This window comes from Myotis lucifugus, unplaced genomic scaffold, assembly GCF_000147115.1.
Source record: "Myotis lucifugus unplaced genomic scaffold, Myoluc2.0 scaffold_7, whole genome shotgun sequence".
Lineage (NCBI taxonomy): Eukaryota > Metazoa > Chordata > Mammalia > Chiroptera > Vespertilionidae > Myotis > Myotis lucifugus.
In genome coordinates, this window is record NW_005871055.1 from 3,906,012 (window position 1) to 3,931,931 (window position 25,920).

General features: G+C 37.7%; 1 protein-coding gene across 2 annotated transcripts in view; it reads right to left on the bottom strand.

Annotated features, from left to right (window-relative positions):
* Positions 1–25,920, bottom strand: part of EPSTI1 (epithelial stromal interaction 1) — a 108,658-nt gene that overhangs the window by 36,844 nt on the left and 45,894 nt on the right. For both annotated transcript variants that reach the window (XM_014448802.2, XM_014448804.2), the window contains exon 7: positions 4,066–4,159. In XM_014448802.2, the coding sequence (XP_014304288.1) occupies positions 4,066–4,159 (94 nt within the window). The remainder of the gene's footprint in view (positions 1–4,065; positions 4,160–25,920) is intronic.

Below are 25,920 nucleotides of genomic sequence, written 5' to 3' on the forward strand. Positions count from 1 at the left end.
AAATAAGATATTAAAGTATTTCCAGGAAAAGTAGGGGAAAGCCTGCTTATGAGGACTGATATTGGGATGGCCTTGGAGTTCCCAGGAACTAATACTCAAGGTTAGAAGAGCAATGCCTTCAAAATTCTGAAGGAAAACTATTTCCAATATGGAATTCTTACCAGAAAATTGCAAGCTAAGAATGAGGGGTGAATAAAGATAATATCAGACGTGCAAGGACCTGAACATGCATCTTCTCTTAAGAAGATACTAAATAATATACTCCACCAAAACAAACAAAATAAAGCAAGAATGTAGATGAGACCCAGAAATCGGGGGACCCAACATAGGAAAGCAATAGCAGTAACTCCTCAGATCAGCGGTTGCCCACCTTTCGGATCTCACAGACCGCCAGTGGTCCATGGATCACAGGTTGGCGACTGCTGCCCCAGATGACTTTAAAGCAGTGATTCTTATCATTGGCTGCACATTAGAATCACCTGGGGAACTTTAAAAGCCCTGAAGTCAGGGCCACGGAGCAACAGACTCTCTGAGGGTATGACCAACACATCAGTGAATTTTAAAGCCCCCCAGGTGATTCCAATGTGCAGGCAAGGCTGAGAATTCTGTGAAAGGAAAGTTTCAGAACAAGAACTGAAGGAAAGCATTCAAATGTTCAAAGGAAACTAAGAAAATGCAAAGATAAAGCGAAATTTTTAAAAAGAGAAAATGTAACTGGCTTGGCAGCGAGAATATATTTACATTGTCATAATAAGGAAACACATGAATGGGGAAATAAATTATTATTAAGACAGAAAATTGGTTAGTCGTGAGATAGCAATATACACATTAACAGATATATAGAGTCAAATAACAAAAGAAACAGCTAGGGGAGTATGGTGGGATGAGTAATGTCCATGTCCTAATCCCTGGAAGCTGTGAATATTACCTTATATGGCAAAAGGGAATTTGCAGAAATTATGGGTCTTGAGATGAGATGAGCTTGGATGATCCAGGTGGGCCCAATAGAATCCAAGGGCCCTTTAAGAGGAAAGCAAAGTCAAAGAGTGCAGAGCAGGTGATGTGGGAATGGAAGCAGAGATCAGAGTGAGGAAGCCACATGCTGAGGAGCCAAAGGATGGTGGTGACCAAGAGAAGCTGGAAGAGGCACGGACCAGATTCCCGGCTAGAGCTGCCAAAGGAACCTGCCCTGCTGACAATGATCCCTACTCATTTCTGACTTCTGACTCCAGGACTGTCACTATAAATGTGTGTTGTTTTTTAGCCACTAAGATATAGTAATTTGTTACCGCAACAATGTAAAAATTTTTATTGAGTTATAATTGACATATCACATCATATTAGTTTCAGGTCTACAACATAATAATTCAATATTTGTATATATTGGGAAATAATCACCACAGTAAGTCTAATTCACATCCATCTGTCACCATACATTGTTATAAAACATCTTCTTGTGATGTGAACTTTCAAGATCTATTCTTTAGCAACTTTAAAATATATGACAGAGTATTCACTATAGTCACCATGCCTCACATTAAATTTCTTGACTTATTTTATAAGCAATTGGAAATTAATACAGAGTTTAAAGTGTTGGAGTGAAAGTGGGATTGAAGGCCTAACAGGGGAAATATACCCTTAAGTGTTGACTTTTTAAAGAACGTGACACATGGATAAAAATTAAAGTAACCAAGCTTCATTGAGTGTTTAAAGTAGTGAAAATATATGGCCATAAAGACATAAGTGATTGAGAAAGTGCTCCTCAAGCATTAATGTGCACACAAGTCACCCACAGACCGTGTTAAAAATGCAGGTTCTGATTTAGGTCTGCAGTGGGGCTTGAGATTTGTCTAGATTTCTATAAGCTCCAGGTGATGCCCATGGACCATGGACCATACCAGGAGTGACAAAGACCTAGATTTTAGGACTGCAGAGAGAGCAGGGATGGAAGGGAAGAGAGCAGAAAGCAGGTAGGGCTTTTTGATTAAGTTATGGTATTTTGACTTTATCTTTAAAGATATAGAGGCCACTGGACAGTGGAACAACAGGATGAGAGTTTTAACCATTATTATTCTCTTTAGAAGAGGAGGAAGCAGGGGACATCAAACCAGAGCCTGGAAACAATTTACTGTGCAATCTTTTGTCTGAAGTTCTCTTGTATAACATCTAAAGGAATTTTCTTGCAGTCTTTTTCCCTGACATAATTCTATAGTAATGTATTAAATTCCTACCTGCCCATGACAGATCCACTTGTAAATAGCATTAGAAAGACAATTTTCTCAGGACCCTGTGACTAATGCACTCATCAATACACAAAACATGAGGCTCTGGATGACAAAACATTACTGATACTTTGGACAAGTTTTAAAATTCAGGATGCTCTTGTTAAATTGAAGAATTGAGCCAAAATCAACAGAACAAGCACACACAGTTCCGCCAGGTGTTTCAAACCATAGGGGTCAGGAAGCTCCGAAACCAAGACCATCCTCGCAGCTAAACACCCACTTGGTAAGGCTCCACACTCCTGTTTTCCCTCCCCTGCCTCACTGCCACAGGGTGTCTGGACAGATGTCAACGACTGCCCCTCCACAGGATTTAACTCTACTACCCACAGCCTCTGAGCCCTCTCCTCCAGAGCCCTGCAAGGAGGGGAGAGGATGACAGATTTGATATGACGTGGGGAGCCCACACTAGCAACATCACATTAGCAACAGAAAAAAAATAAATAATCAAACACTTAAAGGTTAATGAGTAAGAGTAACATGGCCTTTTCCCAAGGAGTATCATAATGTGTTCCCTGGCATTTTTTAAAATGTGGTCACTAACCAGAAAGGGGGTGGGTGAGAAGATGAAGATCAGGTTTCTCTAACAATGCATTGTTTACCTGCCCAAATTCCGGAAACGATGACCTTTTAAAACTTAAACCCATCTTTTCTTTGAACTATAACCCTTTCCCAGACTCATCCTTAATTACACTTACTTTGTTGTCCACAATTAGCCAGTCAATATCCAAGCCCTGCCAATTTCACCTGCTAAGAGTTCTCTGACTTCACTCTCATCTCCATCCTCTCACCCACCACTCTACTTCAAGTCTTCATCATTCCTCATCTAGACTAATACAGAAGAGTCTCAGAGGCCTCTCTGCCTTCCTATTCCTTTAGATCCATCCTTCACATGGTTACCAGTATGATTCAGCTAAAGTACATATCTGACCTTGAACCCTCCTTGTTTAAAGCTTAGGCCTCATGGAATGAGATCCAAGTTCTCCAATGTGACATGAATGTTTCTGCAGTGGTGTTCCACCAGGAGTACCACCAGCTTCCTGTGTGGGGCATTTCTGGATGTCTCAATGTCTGGGGGATGGTAGTAGTATTTTGTGCCTAGGGGTCAGGAATGCTGAACATCCCGTAGTACCCAAGACAGCTCACACAATGAACCATCCCACCCAGAATGCCACTGTGGAGAAACTCTGCTCATGGCCCCTGCCTACCTCCCCAGCCTGCTAGACTACAGCTCTTCTAGACTTGTACTCTCATAGACTGCAGCTACACAAAACTCCTCTTCCCTAACACAACCATGCTTTTTCTTGATATTATACCTTAATTCTTGCTTCTGTTTGGATTAATTTCACTTGACACCTGGAATGACTCTTCACTTTATTGACTTATCTTAAAACTTCAGCTTTCTAATTGTTATATGCTCTATACTCACTACTTTGCATTCTATGATTTTCTCCTTCACCTGATGAAGGTCCTTCTAGGCAGAACTTGTAGACACTCAGTAGATCTTATATAAACAAAACAAAAAACTTTGAGAGATAGATAGATGATTGGATGACTGGGTGAGATCAAAGGCTTTTATAAGGCTGATGTATACTTAGTCCAGGTGCCCACAGTATAGGTAATAAGTGCACTGTTTTCTTGCAACAATTGAAGTTTCAGATTAGGCCATCTGCCTTTAGTTCCAATATTCTATGTTTCACAGGTCATTCTATGTTCTTAATCTTCATTCACTAAACGCCTCTTTTGCAATGCCAGACAGCACCCTGCATGGCATTCCACTTACCCAAGCTGAAGATTGTAGGTTATGGAAAGCAGTTGGATAGGTGCTTCTGTTTGGCAACTCTGTCTCCAGTCTGCTCAAGAACTCAGCAGTTTTGCTAGCAGAAACACAAATCAGTGTTAGTGTCTTCATAAAAATAGAAATATCATTATTTATTGTGCCTTTGGAAACTAGCCTAGGCTTGTATTAGGTGATGCCTAAAAGTGTCATAGGTAGAACAGTTTGAGTGCAGTAGAAAATTGAAACAAAATGCTATTACAAAACTGCATTATTGAAGAACATTAGTTTGAAAAGTATAAGTCCTAAAACTGAACCTATAGGAATAGATTCTGAACCTATGATTTTATTTTTCTACTTCCTGTACTTTGACATGGAAATAAATGCTCTCTCAGATTCTAAAGTACGGGGCCATAATTTCCTATCTGCACATTTAAAGCTTGACACTCAGACTTCACTATAAAATGAAACATTAATCCCTCATAATATCTCATTTCACACTGGTTTTACATGAGCCCTTCACCTTCTTTTCCCTGGTCATCTCATTTCCAGCATGGTTTTAACTACTTTCAGGATACACAGACCCTCTAATCCAGTAACTCTTAGCCATTTATCGATCATGGACCTCTTTGGGATTCTGAAAACAGAAATAGATCCTCTGTTTACACACACACACACACACACACCCTTGCATTTGACTTGTAAGAAGTGCTGTGGTTCTGGTCTGCATTTCTGACATGAAAGATTGGCCTAGACATGTCCTCAGAGTAAGTGAGAGGTTCTTTGACAGCATGGATGGACCTGGAGAACATTATGCTCAGCGAAATAAGCTGGTCAGAGAAAACAAATACCACATGATTTCACTTACATGTGGAAGCTAATGAATAAACGAAACTACCAAGCAAAATAGAGACATACTCATACATTGAGAGCGGGCAGACAGCTCAGGGGCTGGAGGTGGGGAAAGGGATATAGCAAAAAAGAAAAAAGACAGAGAAAACTCATGGATATGAACAACAGTGTGGTGATTAGGGGCTGGAGGGTTTGAGGGGTGAATGCGTGGAAGTGGAAGAGGGCATAGAGGGGATCAATGGTAATGGGGAGAAAATACAAACCATCACCCTGATTTTGCCTCTCATGTACATCACGCATAGAATACTGGAATTGTTCCCTGGCCCTTACTTCCATAACTGGCCATTGATCCTACCTACCATTCTACCTACCATTGATTTATTTACATTCCTTTGTCCCTTACCCATGTTATCTATGGGATTTGTTACCGCTCTATTCCATATTCGCAACCAAATATCTCATCAAGGCCTGATGTATAGTGCATCAGATCCTTCCTGCCTGCTCCCTATCTGCTTCCTTCCTTCTGGTATCTCTCTGCTTTCCCCTAATATTTTAGGCCTAATGCTAAGATCCAATTCACCAAGCACTTAGGGCATGGACATCAGAGAAAACACAAATGGCCTGGCAAAAATAAATGATAACTAGTGGGGTGAAAATCAAAACAAGGAATTAGAAATTAAACAGAGATGCCAACATCATTTCAAATAATTATTTGAGTAGAGCATGTCATTTGAACAAGTTCAGAAGCTTGAGCTGGGAAAGAAAGAGCTCAAAGTTCAATAATGTACATAACCCTAACAAACATAAGGCTTCGGCAGTTGAGACAAGCAGCCTTCCTATTTGTCTAGGATTGCTTATCTTGCCAAGAATAGACAAGGAGACTAATGAAGTCTCAGAGTCTGGGAGCTGCCCCAGTGTCTGGAGCTTTATGAAATCATCAGTCAAAAGTATAAAGAGAAGAGAGTTGCTACAAGTTTGGATGAGATTTCTGAATATCCTTAGCTGAGTGCAAGTCACAGGAGAAAGCAGTGAAAAAGAAACACCATGACAAGCAAGGAAGAAACATCAGATCAAGTTGACTGGCAGCCCTGCACTGTGTTCTGACGGTTGCATTTTATCTGCCAATTCCAGCACGAAGCTTGCTGGGTATCTAACCACCAGGTTGGCCCTTGTGCCAATGTCACCACCCCACTTGTGCCACAAGATTAAATCACAACGACAGGGCCACAGGACTGTCACAGAAACGTGAGAAGTCTCTGGAGAATGTGGATTGCTCCCAAGTAAGTAACTATGCAAACAAGACAAGTTCCAAGTTACCAAACTAACTGGTATTGTTCTACTATTAGTACAGTGTCAGGTGGTTGAGTGTTGACCAATGGAAAGTGAAAGGAAGTGATGCACACCACCACTTCCAGGACCAAATAACTGTCAACTTCCCAGGCATGCACCTCCATACTTTCCCCCTACTGGCTGCCTGTGAAAGAGACAACCCCAGCACAAACTTTTAGACATTTAAACATTTAATGATATTAAGGAATTGTTGACTTTTTCTAAGTGTGAGAAGTTTTGTGATTATGTTTTGGTGTGTGTGTTTTTTTCCAAGAAGAAAATGTGATTTTTTTAAAAATTTCTTTTGTCTTCTTTATTGATTAAGGTATTACATATGTGTCGTTATCCCCTCATCCGTGCACCGGGCCTCTAGTATTCCATAAGATGTAAAATCTGTTCATGGAGATTCATCAATGAAAAAAATTTTGACCTTTTTGAAAGGACAAAAAATATAGAAAAGGCCACAGAGTGTGGATTGTGTATCTGTGGATCATTTGACTAGCACAGAATTGCAAAAGACAATTCCTATAAGGCTATTTTTTGTGGTTAGAAAAGAACATTAGGGTTTTAGTGTTCAAGAAGGAATAAAAAATTAACTTAGACCTTTAGGAGGTTATGAGTCAGGCACCTGCCACACTCCACACCTCAGGGCTAAGCACCTTTCTCTAGCTGCTCTGTTTATCTGGCAACTTTGCACCACAACTGGGCACATAAAAACATTGTAATAAAAATGTTAAAGCTAAACAGTCGTAATTAGAAAAGCTCCCTCTCTGGGGAAAAAAAAGCCAGTTACAAACCCTGGTACTTCTGTCTTGTTAGGAGTAGATGGGGCATTTTACCTTCTTTCATCTCAAGTGACTCAGAAGTCTGCAGGGTGTGGCCAGGTGATGTAAGGGAGTGAAGTGGGCCAGGAGTGAGCACAGGAGCTCGGACTCAATGATAAATAGCAGCTGGCACTCAGGTCAGTGTTGGAGAGACCAGAGAGAGAAGAGAGGATTTTGACAAACTAGAGCATGATCTTCCCTAGAAAGGGGTCATCTGCTACTCAGCTCCAGGCTGTCACTGCCCCATGGGGACACAGCCGGCACTGCCAGATCCTAGTTTTTGTAGGTAGAATAAAAATGCTAACAACTTTTAATGTGAAATAGGTTGGCAATTAATACAAAAATTTTTGAAACACAGTGGGCTAACATTGTGCCAAGCAAAAAACAAAAACAAACAAACAAAACACACACACACACACACACACACACACACACACACACACACACACACAAACCACTGTAGGTCAAATGTGGCCCCAAAGGCCACCTGTCTGTGAACAGGTGATTTTATTTCTGCATGTCCAGGCTTGTGCATTTCTTAATTACATATTCTTTATATTCATTTTTAAAAAAGGAAAAGATAAGCAAGGTTGGTTTCTAGTATTGAAGAGAGAGTTGCTATACTGGTTTATGTATATCAGCTAATAGCATATTTCATATTTATTTCAATCACTAAAGAATATTATTTCATTTATAGTTTATAACTGGATGAAAATATTTGTGTTAATACATGAAAAGAAATGGTGGGACACTATGAGATGCAAAACCCCCAAAAATATTTATAAACAAATAAAAATAATAAAATTATTAATGTGAACAATATACAAAGATCTAATAAATTAATTAGAAAAAGATGACCCAATAGAAAAGTGGGCGAAAGGTAGAAATCTAATTCACAGAAGAAGAAGCCCAATTACTAGCAGTAATAAAAACAACAACAATAATAGCTTAGAATGTGTATGGCACTTATTATGTGTCAAGCCTGTTATAATCACATTATATATATTAACTTCATGACAACCTTGTGAGGGTACTAATATAATGCTCAAAATCATACAATACAGATAGTAAATTAAATGTCACAGCCAGGATCAGATCTGGGCAGACTGGCTCCAGAGTCCATGCTTTTGGTCACTATACTTAATTGCTTCTCATGAGCAATAACCATGTGAAAAGATATTTACCCTCACTAATAATAACTGTGGTGTTTACTAGCGTAAGGCTCAGCATATGCCATTCTGGGTTCCAAAGAACAATAATGTCCAAAACACCAGGAGGAAGACCTCTGGGGGGCTGGCAGCATGAAAATCATCGGTGGCGCTTCTTAGACGTCACTGGACTCCAGACTTGGTCTTTCTAATTCAATGTCTGCAGTGGGATCTAGGAATGTTTCTTAAAAGCACTCCTGGAGATCTTGAGAACTATTATGGTAGTACATATGGATATTTAATATGCATAAGTACCTCAGGTCCACATTGTTCTGATTTATGAATAATTCTTATCCTACAACACATTTCAAAACAAAACCTCAGCATGTCTTAGGAATCTTCCGTGTAAGTATTATCAAACAGTACATTCTTCCTGTATTTTGGATAGCTTCACAAACATGAACTTTGCCACCATAAGGTTTAGGTGAACAATACCCCTTCTTACACTTGCACATGCATTCATGCAGGTAAAAAATAATTTCCTCAGTCTCTGCTTTGTATTTTAAAATACATGTTATAGAATAATCTAGATAGGTACTACTTTGCCTATGTCAGTTTCATATACTGGATGTGAACAAAAGACCGTAATTAGCAAGGTGAGAGAAAATGAATAGATACATGAGTTCCATTTAAAAGGTCACAAGAATGAGAGGTATGAAACAAGACATAAATGTGAGGTAGTAACATTGGGAGAGCTAAGTTGTATACTTAATCATAGTACTTTAAATAATTCTTCCCCCCTTGTTTAATTGGTCTTTAATGCTGTAATTTTTAATCACAAAAGTAATTCCTAAATATAATTATGGAGTCAGAAAATAGGAATAGTAAAGTGTAAAGAATAAAAAGTAAAAGTTCTACTAACATCCCTCTCAACCTTTCTCTTTCCCCAGAGATGAATACCATGACTTGTCAGGTATGTATTCCTCCAGACTGTCTTCCATTAATTGTCAAGAATCTGTTATAAATGATGAATGGTGTTTCACTTTGGAATGGGGGCAGAAGTAAATAAGGTAAAGCAGAGACTGTTCTCGAAAATGTGTTTTTCAACTTCCTGGACATATAACTAGACTACACTTCCCAGCCTCCCTTGCAATTATATGTGGCCTCCTATCTAAATTCTAGCTAATGAAATGTAAGCAGAAGTATAAGCCACACACATCAGTAACTTACACATGATTCTTAAAGCTGTTCCCTCCTTCTGTCTGATGGCAGCTCCTAAAATGAGCTTGGAAGTTACTTGCTCTTTAAGTTGCTTATTGCCTGGGGAGGAGAGAAAGCCAGCTGCTGGCTCAAACACTGTTCTTGGACCATCCCACAAGAAAGACATAAACTTCTTGCTCTTTAAGTTACTTAAAATTCAATGTATTTATTTTTAAACCACAGCCTTTTCTACCCTAATAGAATTTTTTCATAACTGGCATACCATAATTTTTTGGTTCTGCAAAACTGCTTTTTTATTTAACAATATCCTTGAGATTTTCCCACATTATCCTGTAAGCTACCTTATTAATTTGGCAGCTGTATAGCATTCTATAATATGGATAAAGATAATATATTTAAAACACTCCTACTAATGGATAGTTATATTGTTTCCAAAAATATTCTGGTATATACATCTTTGTGCACATGTATGAGTAATTTTCTAGGATATACACCTATAAGTAGAATTGTCTTCTAGTAGATGTACTTATAAATATATACATATGTTTAAGCTATGCATGACAGTGAGTGCCAAGCTGTTCTATACAAATTTATATTCTCACCAAAAATTAACTGTATGAAAGTACAATTCAGAACCACAGCCTGCCTCCTCTGAGTATTAATCCCATCCTGTCCCACACATTTCTGCTTATCTCAGTCACCTTCGAGTGGCCCACCTCACCCATCATCACTGTCTCTCTATTGTGTACCACCTCATACATTTGCCATTCTGTAGGCCACTCCCTCATCTACCCTCCCAAATTCTTCCACAGGGACAGCAAACTCTTGATATGAAAAGAGCCAACAATTCTATATCCCAATCTCATTTCAGAAAGTCTTCCTAAAATACAAAATCACTATTAGGCAAACTCTAAAATAAAAATTGTTGCAGGCAAGATCTTATGGATGCTAATATCCGTGGAGAAAAGTTTGAGGATAACAGGATATTAGAATAATAATAATAGTCTTAAAGTATCTTCCCCAATTACAAAGTATCAATTACAAAGGGAAAAACAAAAATTTTACAGTAGAGTGCCTTAACCAAACAAAGCTAACATCACCAGTAATAAGGATATTAACATCACGTACCCTCTGATATGATGCTGAGGACACAGAATCACTTCTTAGTGTTCTGAAATTTTAAACCTCAATCTAATCATGAGAACACATTAGACAAACCTGAATTTGAGGTACATTCTGCAAAGTAACTAACCAGAGTGTCAAGGTCACAAAAGATCAGAAGATGAGGAAAAAATGTCATAAATTGGAGGAGACTGAGTCATGGCCACTACATATATTATGTGCTCCTGAATTGGATCCTGAAATAGGAAAAGAGCTCTGGGGAGAAATTGGTGAAATTCTAATAAAGCCTGTAGTTTACAATGTTATACCAATGATAATTTCCTGGTTTTTATAATTGTACTATGGTTACATAAGATAATAGCATTAGGGGAAGCTAGGTGAAAAGTTTACTGGAAAACACTGTACTATTTAGCAACTTTTCTCGAAGCGGAAAATTATTCCAAAAGTAAAAGAGAAAAATCTCCTTAAAATAGTTCCCTAAAAGGAGCTATTTTCTTCTCACATTACACATATTCCTCAGTGCCTACAGTGAAGCAGACATCCTATTTGCTCCCCATGCTGCTTCTACATCATTACTTGTTCCCCCATCACCTGCAAAAAATGTATGTTCCTGTAACATCCAGACATCAGTATGCACCATCCTCTTTGCTAGTGTCATCTCCCAACCATCTGGTCAACTACTGCTCCTTTGTTTCAGACCTTCCCCTCTATCTTTACAGTCATCAACAGGGATATGCTCCACTTCCTCCCGTCTCTCAGCCCTAGGCTATTTCCTGATATCCTCATCTTCAATAGCTCTTCACTTTGCCTGAGCCACACTCCTAGAGGTCACACCATAGACTTGACCGTCTTTAACAAATGTCCTCCCTGCAAAATATAAAGTGACAAATCCTTCTCTTGGACAGAACTTTCTAGCATTCATGTTCTTTGCACAAACACCTCACCACAACAATTTTCCAAACCATTGTTTCCTCCTCTTTCCCACCTTTCTTTACTCATTGTACAATTTAGATAGTGTAGTCCATGCTCACAATCTTTCCTTTACAAATGCCTTCAATTCTCTCCCTCTTTTCTCTCTCTCTATCATATTTGCCTGGAAAAAAAAAAAAACAGATAAAGTCAATTGTTTGCCTCCTCTGGGTTTGCCCCAGAGCAAGTGAATCAAACTTGGGGAAAATAACGTAGCAGGAGTTTGGCATGATAGGTATGAAGGTGGGTGGAGAAGTAGTGTGGCAAATTGTTTTCACATGAAATTCATGAACTCCAGCTTCACCCAATAATTATATTCTATTTCACTTACGAATTCTAATCAATATCTTATCTGTTCCACCTGACAATGTACTCTCATCTGACAATCCCCTCATACTTCAGTGAGAACAACGAAAGCATGGTCTTCTATCTTCCCCAAACCAAGTCTTCAAGTCTCCCTGTTTCTGCATCCATTTTCTTTTAAAAACACAAGTATAAAAGAGTACTTCCTCAATTAAAGTAAGGGAAGTGATCTCTTTTTAACCGTTAGCTAATCCATTGATTGCATATGGGCAGGAACCTATCCACATATATCTTTTCAAGGTCTATTACTTCTGCCATTTCCATTCTGTCCAGCCTCTCCCTCCTCTACTGATTTATTTCTATCAGTACCATGCACGCCCGGTTTAAGAAAACTCTGCCTTCTTGATTTTGGGTGGTGAACACATAATACAATATACAGATAATGTATTATAGAATTGTACCTGAACATATATAATTTTATTAACCAATGTCACCCCAATAAATTCAATTGAAAAAAGTAAAAAGAAAAGAAAAGAAAATTCCCTTGATCCCACAACCCCATCCAGCTGCTGCCTCATTTCATTGCCCACCTTCTCAGATTACTTAAAACAATAGTTAGTTGATAAATGCCATCTCTATTTCCATATCTCCTTCTACTTCTGAATCTGTTCTAATAAGGTTCCATCCCCACCATCATACCCAAGTTATTCCTGTCAGGATCACAAATGACATCCTTACAGCTATATTCACTGGTCCTCTTCTCCTATGACCTTTCAGTGGCCATGGAGAATTGACTCATCTCTAATTTTGGAAACACGTCTGTCTTGATTTCCATGACACCACACTCTTCATTTACCCTACCTCTCAGTTGTTCTTTCATATCTATCTAAACTCTAATTTGTAGAACTCCTCTGTATTTGGTGGGCCTCTTAAATTCACAACTTCTTTTTTCTTTTTTAAATATTAAAAAAAAATTTTCAACTATAGCTAATATACAATATCGTATTAGTTTCAGGTATACAGTATAGTGATTAGCCAAGTATACACCTTATGATATGATCACCACAATAAGTATAGCACCCATCTGGCATAATACGTAGGATTTACAATATATTGACTATATTCCCTGTGTTGTACTATATTGACTATATTCCCATTACTATTTTTATAACTGGCAATTTGTACTTATTAATCCCTTTCACCTATTTTACCCATTCCCTCAACCTCCCTCCTATCTGGCAACCATCAGTTTGTTCTCTGTATCTATGAGTTTGTTTCTGTTTCATTCATTTATTTTGTTTTTAGATGATACATATAAGCAAAATACTATGATATTTGTCTTTTTCTGTCTGTCTTATTTTATTTACTATAATACTTATATTGTCCCAAATGGCAAGATTTATTCTTTTTATGGCTAAGTAATACTCCATTGTATATATGTACCACATCTTAAGTGATTTTATTCATTTTCATGGCTTTATATTTACATGCTCAGAATTTCTAAACTTCTACCTCCCACTTACCTACTCACCCAAGCACCAAATTCATATGTACAACTTCCCATTTGCTATCTCCCCAGCATCTCAAATGTAGCATGTTAAAAAGCAAATTTTTGATATGTTTCTCTTTTTAAAAGAATACTGCATTGATTTTAAGAGAGAGAGGAAGGGAGAAGAGAGAAATATCAATGTGAGAGCATAACATGATTGGGTGCCTCCTGCACACCTTCTACCCATAACCCAGGCATGTACCCTGACTGGGAATGGAACCAGCAACCAGCAACCTTTTGGTGTATGGGAAGATGCCCAACCAACTGACAAGGGCAAACCTTTGATATTTTTCTTCCCAAAACTTGATCTTCTAATAGTCCTCATCTCAGCACATGGCACCATTATACATCCAATACATCAAGTCAGAAATTTAGGAGTTATCTGTGATTCTTCCTTCTTCCTCATCCTCAAAAATGTCTTATTGATTTTCATGCAACATACACTGTAGCGCCCCCCCCATCCATGGGGGATATTCCAAGATCCTCAATGGATGCCTGAAGCTATGGATACTATCAACTTCACACATACTATGTTTTTTCCTAAACATACATACCTGCAATAAAGTTTAACTTATAAATTAGGCACAGTAAAAGATTAAAAAACAATAACTAATAATAAAATAGAACTATTATAACATATACAGTGGGGCCTTGACTTACGAGTGTCCCGACTAACGAGTTTTTCGAGATACGAGCCCTCTCTCGGCCGATTTTTTGCTTTGAGTTGCAAGCTAAAATTCGGGTTATGAGCCAGCTTCAGATACCCCACCGCTAGTTGGCGCAGAGAACGTCACAGTGAACGCCACAACATCAGCCCAGCAGCATGAGTCTCACTCGTTCACTTTTTGATTTGACATATGAGTAATGTGAATTACGAGCTCCGTCATGGAACGAATTAAACTCGTAAGTCAAGGCCCCACTGTACTATAGTATAATAAAAGTTACATGAATGTGGTCTCTCTCTGATCATCTAAACAGCTATTAAGTGATTAATGGGCAGGTAACATAATCAGCATGAATATGCTGGACAAAGGGATGATTCACGTCTAAGGCCAAATAAAACAGGATAATGCCAAATTTCATCCCGCTACTCAGAATGGTGTACAATTTAAAACTTACAAATTGTTTATTTCTGAAAATTTGGACCATGGTTCCAAAATTGCAGGAAAGCAAAACTGAAGATAAGGAGAGACTGCTGTATTACTCTTCTCCGCATTGACATTGCCCTAATCTGAACTACCGCCAACTCTTACCTGACTACTGCAGGGATGTTTGTACAGGCATACCTTAGAGATATTGTGAGTTTGGCTCCAAACCACCACAATAAAGTGAGTTAGGCAAACTTTTTTGGCTCTCAAGTGCTTATAAAAGTTATGTTTACATTATACTGCAGATTATTAAGTGTGCAATAGCATTATGTATAAAAAAATTTTCAGCCAGCTGAGCCGGTGTAGCTCAGTGGTTGGATGTCGACCGAGGAATCAGGAGGTCATGGTTCAATTCCCAGTCAGGGCACATGCCCAGGTTTTGGGCTCTATCCCCAGTGGTGTCATGTAGGAGGCAGCCCATCAATGATTCTTTCTCATCATTGATGTTTCTATCTCTCTCCCTCTCCATTCCTCTCTGAAATCAACAAAAATATATTTTTTTAAATGTGCAGCCCTGGATCAGTGGCTCAGTTGGTTGGGCCATTGTCTTGTGCACCAAAAGGTTATGGGTTTGATTTCTGGTCAGGGCACATACCTAGGTTGTAGGTTAGATCCCTGGTAGGGGTGTGTATAGAAGGCAACTGATGATGTTCCTCTCTCACATCGATGTTTCCTCTCTCTCCCTTTCTCTCTCTCTAAAAATCAATAAAAACATATCCTCAGGTGAGGATTAAAAAATAAACAAGTGCATACCTGGATTAAAAAATGCTTTATTCCTAAAAAATGCTAACCATCATCTTCAGCAAGTTGTAATCTTTTTGTTGGTGGAGGGTCTTGCCTGAATGTTGATGAAAACGCAATATATGTGAAATGCAATAAAGCAAAGCACAATAAAACAAGCTATGCCTGTACTGGCTCCTCCATTTTCATTTTTGTCTCCTCAAACCTATTCTCAACACAGCAAAATAGAGTAGTCATTTCTTTTAAAAGAATAAAAAGCTTCTGAAGGTTTATCCTTGTGGCTTGAATAAAATCCAGGCTCACCCCTGCGCCACAGCCTGAATGATGTCTGACACCTTTCTAACTTGCCAACTTCATGTTTTCTCTTTTCTTTTTCCACTTCAATTCAGATATGCCAACTTTCTTTCAGGTTATGAAATATTAGAGGCCCAATGCACAAAATTCGTGCAAGAGTAGGCCTTTCTTCCCCTGGCTGCCGGCACCAGCTTCCCTCTGGTGCCTCTGCCCAGTGCTCCCTTCCTTGATTCTCAGCATGGTTGGTCCCTTCTCATGCTTCTATCTTCAGTTCAAATGCCATTTTCTCAGAGTTAGGACTTCCCTATCATCCTATGCAGATTCTCCCTTCCCGGTCCCATTATTCTTCTTCTCTACCACTATGCTTCCTCATAGGAATTATTATAGTCTGTTATGCTGTGTATTTCTTTGTTAGCTTGTTTATTATCAGAATTTCCACATTTGATCATGGAGCCATGTTTTCTCTATTCACAACACACACCTAGTACCTACTAAGCTAATGCAGTGCTAACCACATGCCAGGTGCTCATTGTTGAATAAATGAAACCATATTTCCTAATGCTAACTATTACCAACTCATTTGTGTTTTTGTCAGTGTAAAGAAATAAAAATTGTATTTGTGTTTCTCTGATAATTGGTGAGGCTGAATATTTTTATTGATTTATATTTATTCTCTCTTAACTGCTTTTTCAAGCCCTTTGCCAAGGTTTCTAGAGTTGTCTTTTTCTTATTAATTTGTAAAAGTTCTATGTGAAATTAAGCCTTTGTCTATTATTTTTGAGGCAAATATTTTCTCCTAGTCAATCACTTACTTGTACCCTTATTCACTGTGATGTCTATTCTAAATTATTTTATAGTCAAATCTGTACTTTTTCTTTATGGCTTCTGAGTTATATATAAGGCTTAGCAAAAAGTTTCTACACATTCTTCATTATATTTGATTGTGTTGCCTCAATACAACTTGTCAAATTGTCAGTCCTTTTGAAATGGATTTGACCTTTTATCAATAACTTAAATACTAAATTCCCATTTTGGGGGTCTGTTTATAGACTCTCATTTAATAAATCTACTCATTACAATGCCAAGAACACTTTGTTACTATCATATCTTTATACTGTATATATATATAATACCTAGTACAACAAGCCTCTCTCGTGTCACTTCAATTTTTCATGTTTAAGTTTGTCTATTTTTGAATATTTTCTCTTTAAAATTGGTTTATCAAATTCCACAAGAAGTCCTGTTTAATTTAAACATTAACAAGAAGGGAAATATCATCCTTGATTTGATCCACCCTTTATAGTAAATAGATGGTATATATTTATTTTCATCTTCTTTTAGGTATTTTATTTTATATGCATCCATGTATTAGACTTATATGCACCTGTCTTATAGTGTGGATGGTTATTGCAAGTAAAATTTTTCTTTCAATTACATTTCATAATGGACTTTTTATGGCATATAAGAAAGACAGAAATGTCTGAATATAATTTGAGATTAATTCATGTTAGTTGAATTATTTGTATTAGTTTTAATAATTCTTTAGTTGATCCCTTGGGGATGGTTTTAGATAGAAAATCAGAGGCACTTCTTTCTTCTTTTTCAATATTTAGTTCTTTATTTCTTTCTTAGAAATAGAAACTGTCTCTAATTATCTATCTAAAAATCAGGATGAGTAACAGCAAGCACTGGAAAGCTGCCTTCTTTATGATTTCAAACAAAATCTATCACTTTCTTTGAAGGTTTGGTAGAACTCACTGATAAAACCAACTGGTCTAGCATCTTTTTTAGGTAAGGTCAAACTACATTTTCTCTTCCATTTATAGTTTTTATTCTAATCAGACTTCAAGTCTAGTCATATATATTTTTCCAGGAAATAATTTTTGCACCCACATTTCCTAATTAAACAGTTAGAAATGAGCATAGTATTTTTCTCTTCCAGAATTTTGATTATGCTTCCTTTTGTGTCTTTGGAATTCTTCTCTAACCCTTACTCAGATAAATCAAAATTTGTCTCTTCTATCAGAATTTTCAAAACAAACAAAGAAACAAAAAGCTTAGTTTAATTTATAGATCATAAAAATGTTTCTATTTCATCATGTTTTAAAATTTTTCTGTATTTATTCTTTTCTTTTATTTATTTTTATTTATTTTATGGTTATAATTCTATTTTAGTAAAGTGCTTTGTTCTTTTATTTTCATTTTTACTAAATACTTTAAAAACCTACTTTTTGTAAATCACTTTATAGCCACAGTTTATCATTTTAGCATGGGATATTTTAAATTTTATATTATTTTATATCGAAGTAATTTGTAATTTAATTTTTGGTTTCAATTTTTTTACCGTAAAGCTCATTTCAGAAAGTAATTCAAAAAAATATTTTAAGTGTATAGAGTTTAAAATTTCTTATTGCTTAATATTTAATTTTATTACATTTTTCTTAAGATTGGTGACTTTCTAGGATTTGGGCTTTTTTCTGGGATTTAAAGAGAGGCTGAGGACTTAGTTATGGCCAATGGTAGTATGGTAGTTAAGTCAAAATTTGTAAGGAATATGCATTTTCACATACTGGTTACAACACTGTAACTGTGTCTACCTAATACTGTGGAGTTATTGTTATTCAAATCACATATTCCTTAAGCAGTTCCTTTTAATTCATTAAATCTATTTATTTCTATGAAGAATTAGTTAAATAAAAGGGAAATCTGGCAAACCCATCTATTTATAGACTTCAGCAGTTTTGTTTTATATATTTCAAATCTATATTGATAAAGATTTATAATTCACATTATCTTTTGGATTATATATTTTATCTACATAAAATATCCTTTCTCCTATTGCTTTTCATCTTGAATTCAATTTTGTCTCATTAATATTGCTACATCTGCCTCCTTTTGTTAGCATTTATGGATATATTTTCCATGTTTTTTTAGTGTGTTACTTATTATTTTTAATCTTTATTATTGAAAGTATTACATATGTCCCCTTTTTTCCCTTTGACCCCATCTATCCCACCTTCCCCACACTATTATTTGTGTCCATGGGTTATGCATATATATGCACACAAGTTCTTTGGTTGATCTCTTCCCACCCACCCACACCAGCCTTCCCTCTGAGGTTCCACAGTCTGTCCCATGCTTCAATGTCTCTGGATCTATTGTGCTCATCAGTGTATTTTGTCCACATATGAGTGACATCATGTGATACTTCTCTTTCTCTGACTGTCTTTTACTGCTACATAGTATTCTATGGTGTTAATGTACCACAGCTTTTTTTATCCATTCATCTACTATTGAGCACTTGGCCTGTTTCCAGATCTTAGCTATTGTAAATAGCACTGCTATGAACATAGAGCCCATACCTTTATTTTCAACTATTTTGTTTTATAGATAACTCCTATCATAGCTTATAGCTAGATTTTTATTTTCTATGCATATAGCTAGTTTTCTTTAATGCAATTAAGAGCTTTTCTTTTAACAAGGAAATCTAGCCTATGTGCCTTTTATGTGATTGTTGACTATTGCGTATAAAAAGTCCACCCATCTTGTTGCCCATGTTGTAATGATCAAATTTTCATTTGTTGTATTTTTTTTAATATATTTTATTGATTTTTTACAGAGAGGAAAGGAGAAGGACGGAGAGTTAGAAACATCGATGAGAGAGAAATATCGATCAGCTGCCTCCTGCACACCCCCTACTGGGGATGTGCCCGCAACCAAGGTACATGCCCTTGACCAGAATCAAACCTGGGACCTTTCAGTCCGCAGGCCGATGCTCTATCCACTGAGCCAAACCGGTTACGGCCATTTGTTGTATTTTTTCTCCTAAAGTCTTTATTTTATATATCCTGTTTGTACATATATAATTAAACATAAAAATATGTAATTATATATGTTTTTATATCAATATCTACAATTTACAAGCATTCACTCATGCAAAGAAACAAATATTTACTTCCTATGCCACTCTCTTCCTTCTGCCTCTTCTAGGACTAAAATCTTTCATGATTTTAATTTGACCTAATCTTGATTCTTAATTTTTTTAAAAAAAATATATATAAAACAATCATATGCTTGACCATAAATGTTGCTGTCTTTCTTTTTTTAATCACTATTTTTTTTGTTTTGTTAATCCTCACTCAAGGATATTTTTTCTACTAATTTTTGGAGAGAGTGAAAAAGAGGCAAGGAGGGAGAGAGAGAAAAAGAGAGACACATCGATTGGTTGCTTCCTGTGTGCACCCCAACCTGGGCTGGGGATGAAATCTGCCACCCAGGTAGGTGCCCTGGACCTGGAATCATACCCTCCATACTTCAGTGTGCGGGCGGATGCTCCAACCTCTGAGCAACACTGGCCAGAACTGTCACTGTCTTTTTTGTTCAGAATTGTTCTGGTGTGTTATCTCCTCCTCCTTCTTGGATGCATTATTTGTTTGACCAGAGTTCCTTTTGTGGTACTTTTGTTTGTTTTTCAGTAAGGATCTTAGAACTCACATACAACTGATAAACGTGGTGATGCAGATAGCTTGTGTTGGGGGGAGGGGGAAACATATTTCCCCAGGGATAGTGTGTTTATCAGGAGCACTTTTAGTGCCCCGGGGCCTTCTTAGTGAATGATCTTGTGTTCACAAGTTCTGAGGCTCTATCCTTGGGGGCAAGGGCCAGAGTCAGCTGATCCCTCTCTCTCACTTCTTCCTCTGCTGGCCTGTTTGGGTCCCTTCATACTTTGCTTCACTTTGCCTCCAAGCACTGTGCTAGATTTCTAACGTGGATTATACTGATTAACCTTCTTTTGCACTGGCAACAATTTCTAGCCTCACCCCATGCCAAACAAGAGGAAATGAAGGTTCACGGAAGTTAAATAATGTTCTTCAACTAGTAAGCGGAGAGGTTAAAGTTTGAACCCAGATAGGCAGTCCAATCCCAGATCTGCCCTCCCACGAGAGTAGCACTGATACCAGGTTCCAGTGATGAGATAATTAAGTGAAATGATTTTGAAATAAACTTTTATCTTTTACCATTTATTCACTACATACTGAGAGAGACAGAAACAATCCCGACAGCCAGGCACTCAGAGCTTGGCCCTCGTGCTCTCCTGTTGAAAGTAATTTCATACAATAGCAACATCCAAAGAGGTTACTCTGTGACTGTGATGGGTCATGAGAAAAATAAGACTATTCCATCACATGTCTGAGCAAAAACAAACAAACAAACAAAAAAAAACATGAACCTTTCTTAACCACAATAGTGACCAAACACCCCAAAATTCTGACTAATATGAGTGACTACTGCCTCTTTATCAATTACAGAATTAATCTTATTCACGTCTGCCCCCTCCCTTTAGGTAAGATTGATTAAGATACCAAAAGAGAATTACCCTTGCTTCCTGAGCAAAGCCCTGCTGCCTCAAACCCTCCCTTCACATCACCTGCCCCAGGGCCAGCTCTTTATCAGTCATTTCTAATACATCTTTACTACAGTGGCCATGACATCTTCTTACTAAGGTGGCCCACGTGTGGCTAAGGCATTGAGAATTCATTTTATGAGCAATGGGGAATAATAGAGGCTTTTAGAGTAGGGTAGGGACATGACCAAAGTTGTGCTTTAGGAAATGAAATCTGACAAAACATTTAAGACAATCATGAGAAGAGAGGAGGAGATTCTTGGTAATGACAATTATGACACTGTTCCCGTAGTCCAAAGGATGACGAGGACACAGAAGCCACATGTGGCATGTGATAAATACCTATGTGAAGGTGGTGGCAGCAGAATGAAATGAGGTCGTGTGCACTAGGACATCAGCAGGAAGACTGAGAGTGGGTGAAAATTTTGATACGATCTTACCATCAACATGATTTAACATTCAGGAGGCAGAGACTCTTGCAGATCAGATTTCCCATAAAAAGTTCAGTCTTATACTGAGCAAAATAGAGAATTCTTGTATGTATAAGTTCACTTCATTAGCATAAGATAGTTATGAAAAGCATGACTTTTGATTCACCTTACTTGGATTATAAAATGTGAGGTTGGATTTAAGCCTACCATATGGATAAGGGATCAATTTAGCCCTTAAGTGTCTTTTGGAAGCTCCCATGAAAGGCATTAGAAGTTTGTGAGCATACTAGAAGGCAAACTTGAGGCCTAGTTATGCATATTCAGCAGACCTGTCTAGCTCCTCTGCTCTAAGAAACTAAAATAGATGAAGATGCGCCTCCTAGGAATTAATCACACTATTATTCAAATGGAAATAAAAGAAATGCATGGCTCCAATGGCAGAAAACTTCCCACATTACAATCCACAGGCTCAGCACAAGGGGGCACTTGGTTTAGAAATAGGAACTATTTTGAAATGAGCTCGATTCCAAGATTTTTTCAAACTTGGTTTTTAAGAACTGAGCTCCTTCTCCCCTAGAAATATTGGAAACTATACCTAGGAGTAGAGTATAGGCAGGGAGGTCACAAAACCCATGTATCCTACAAGTAAGTTTAGTTGTGGTACTAACCCAGTGTTGGACCTGGAAGAGGATGTCATTCACACATAAGGAAAATCAGAAAAGACATGTTTCCTCAGTTTTCCTTTGGCTAGATAAAATTTAGATCTTGGCAGGAAGCAACAGAAGTCAACTTTGCCCAAGTTTTTCCTCTCTGCACTGACCTACCCTAAAGTCTTCTCCACAGGTCCCTCATGTGGCTACAGTGCTTATCACCCCACCCTGGGAAGATGGTATTACCTATCTTCCCTAACCCTTCACATCTCTAGACCAAGATTTGGCTACATTGCTTACTGTCTCTGTGACTTTGAGCAATTTAAATTACCCAATCCTCTACCTGTAAAATAAAGATGATATAGCCCTAGTAGGGCTAATCTAAAAATCGAATGAAAAATATATATGTTATGCATAGTACACCCGACACTCCACAGGTCCCCAATGATACAGCAGCAGCTTATTATTACTTTGGTTATTTAAATTAACTAAGCCAAGCACTTAAAAAAACAAAAACAAAAACAAAAAACCTCACCCAAGGATATGTTTATTGATTTTAGAGAGAGAAAGGGAGAGAGAGAGAAACATCTATCAGTTGCCTCTCACATGCACCCTGACCGGGGATGGAACCCGCAACCTAGGTATGTGCCTTGACCAGGAATCCAACCCACAACCTTTTGGTGCATGGGACAATGCTCCAACTAATTGAGCCACCTGCCCAGGGCAGTACTTTATACTTGCAAAAAAACTACACAAATGTATAACCTATTACATTTAATGGTTATTAGATGTGAATTAACATTTTAAATGTTTAAAAGATGCACAATTCTCATGTTTTCAGCAAATCCCTAAGAAAACATTGTTTTTCCTAACACTCACACACAAAATGCATCTGACTACCCCCCACAAATCCTACCTGAGACCCCACTATTGGTTAAATAGGCTACATCCCTCAAAAAATGAGTAAAAGATGACTATAATACTCAATATAAATTCCATTTAAAACTTTTAATGCTAAGGTTTTACTTAATGTTTTAAATAACCTAAATCACAATATCCTCCCTTGATATAAAAAAAAGATCCACAACAAAAGTTTCATTAACTTTTGCTTCAAAACCTCAAATCTAGTAATACTGATAATAGAAAAGGCCATCCTGAAAAGTACCACATTTGACTTTTTATAAGTAGTAAATATATACAGAGAGTAAAAATAATAGTGAGAACTACACCAAGGTTAAATGTCGATTTCTACCCTTCACTTTCATGCTCACGAATCCTAGAACTAACGCTAAATTGTGAAATTTGAGTCTGTCCCAGCCACAGTAGCAGACTTAATGCACCATTAATCTGGTCTCTTCTCAGCTGCCAATTGAAATTTTCACAGTCATTTGATTTTTAAGGAAAGGAGAGTACTGCAGAAGTACATTCCAGAGGTCTTTTCATAAAAACCATCCTGTGTGCTCCATCTGCACGTGCAATCTGCTGGGGTATTTTCAGCCAGCTTGCCTGGGCAGATTAATGCATACAATTAGAAAGCAACCTCACAGGCATTCAATAAACTGCCTTCATTATTACACTCAGGAGAGTCCCTTTGGATGTCAATAAAAGCCTAGTTTTCTGCCTGTTAGCTAAATAATTGACAACACTAAAAATAATCAGAAGCAAATGAACGAAGTCAGGAACAAGGTGTTAAGAAAGAGCACATTAAGATTCCCGTGGTGGTGCCCCAAGATGCCATCATGAGCTTTTTCGCTAGCAACTTGGATTTACAGTCTGCTCAAGTCCATGATCACCCTTCTCTACAGAAAAACAAGGACAACAACAAAAACGTTCCTTGTTTGCTATTTGAACCACATATCACAGCATCCTGAAAATGGTAAGGACATGAGGTATTGACTAGTTTGAAAGAATTTCTTACTTGTGTTTCTATTTTGTGTTTTTTGGTTTGACAATTTTATGAGAATCTAATTTTGGGGTAGGGAGGTGGGAGGAAGATGAAGAACAGCCTGGTGAAATCTTTGCACTATTAAAATTCTAACAGCTCTCCTAGACAAATTTTTAGTTATTATAATGGTCATTCCTTTCATGAACTATTGGTCTTTTTAATGTCAAAAGTAGTTAAAAATACTCTTTAAAAACATAAATATACACTTCTTGTGTTTCTCAATAGGCTTTAAAAATCAATTTGAGATACTTCACATTTTTAGCCAACTTCTCTTTTCCCTGGTTAACTGGGACTTTCACAATAAGCAGAAGAAAGATCAAGAGTGAAATGTGCGTGTAATTGAATTCAGCTCCACTGATGGTTGTGAGGAAGCTGCAGGTATAACATTTTTCTTCAAAGAAAAAGGATGACTGATCTCTGGCATTCAGTAAAACACAAATTCAAGAAGCTGGAGGACTATGAAAGAAAGGAATTGGGTGGCACAATCTCCATGTCCTTTGAAACTATCGCTCATCCTTCACCTTACCATGTTAAAACTCTCCAGGAAAAGGACTCATTCAACTTCCCAGTCCTTACCTACAACCCCACGTTGGTAAGCAGACCTCCTCTTTTTCTAGTGTAAAACTAGGATGCCACAGGATAAATATATTTGTTCTTATTGTATCTCTAGGCTACAACTCTCATCTATTCTCTACCCATAAATAGAGCTCAGTAATAGAGCCCTTCATTTATTGCCTCTCTTCTGCCATCTCTCTAAGACAGAGAATTTCTGGTGTTTAGCTTTCTACCAGCTCCCTCAACCCACATACCTACCTTAGAAGAAGAGTAGGGAAAGACAAGGTGTGAATTCTATGTCTCAAATGAGGACAATGTCTATTTTATTTTATTTTTTATTTTTTTAAATGCATTTTTATTGATTTCAGAGAGGAAGGGAGGGGAAGAGAGAGATAGAAATATCAATGATGAGAAAGAATCATTGATTGGCTGCCTTCTGCACGCCCCCCACTGAGGATCGAGCCCGCAACCCAGGCATGTGCCCTTGACTGGAATCGAACCTGGGACCTTTCAGTCTGCAGGCCGACACTCTATCCACTGAGCCAAACCGGCTAAGGCGGCAATGCCTATTTTAACTTAGAGAAGATAATGTCATTCATTAGTACTTCCACCCAACCCCATTTCATCCCCCACTCATTTTCTAGCCTGGGTAGTAGAGGCCAAGTACCTAACTTGCTTAGGGGCCAAGTGAAGCACTGACAAAGTTCTTTCCCAGTTCCTACCTCTTGAGTCTTAAAGCAAGGAGGAGCTGCTTACCGTAGAGGCAGAATAATTTCAATGAAATGAGAAAACAAGAACACGCTGTACTTATAAGAGCAGCATGATTTGGGGTGTTATATATGCTCACCCCAACACCAGAATAACCTTAAATTCTGCAAAGGAGGTACAATGATGGGAAGAGAAGAGAGGAGGGAGTCAGAGAGCAATCCATGTAAAAGTGTGCGAGGCCAATGACTAGGTCTCATGGGCCAAAAATCTCTGCACAGTCCTGGCAAAATCAAAGTTGTCTGATCCCGTTCAACAAGGACCTCTATAAAAAGTTTCAAGTCCCTAAAATATTCAGGCACTTTTATTCCCTTTACAGAAGATATTTTATTTAATCCTTACAGATAGGCCTATGTAGGGAGATTATCAAACCTATTTAATTTTTTTTTTTCAAATGAAGTTCAAAGAGGTTTATTAGTTTTGTCCAGGGTCATATCTTGGAAACAGCACTAGGACTTTGAACCCAGATCGGCTTGGTTTGAATTCTACCACATTTGGAATTAACCAAAGGAAATATGTTCCTTTGGTTTTGTCTACTCTTTTAAGCAGTATGCAGGTAACCTAACTACATAGAGTTAGCACACAAGCTTATCTTTAAAGCCAATATAACA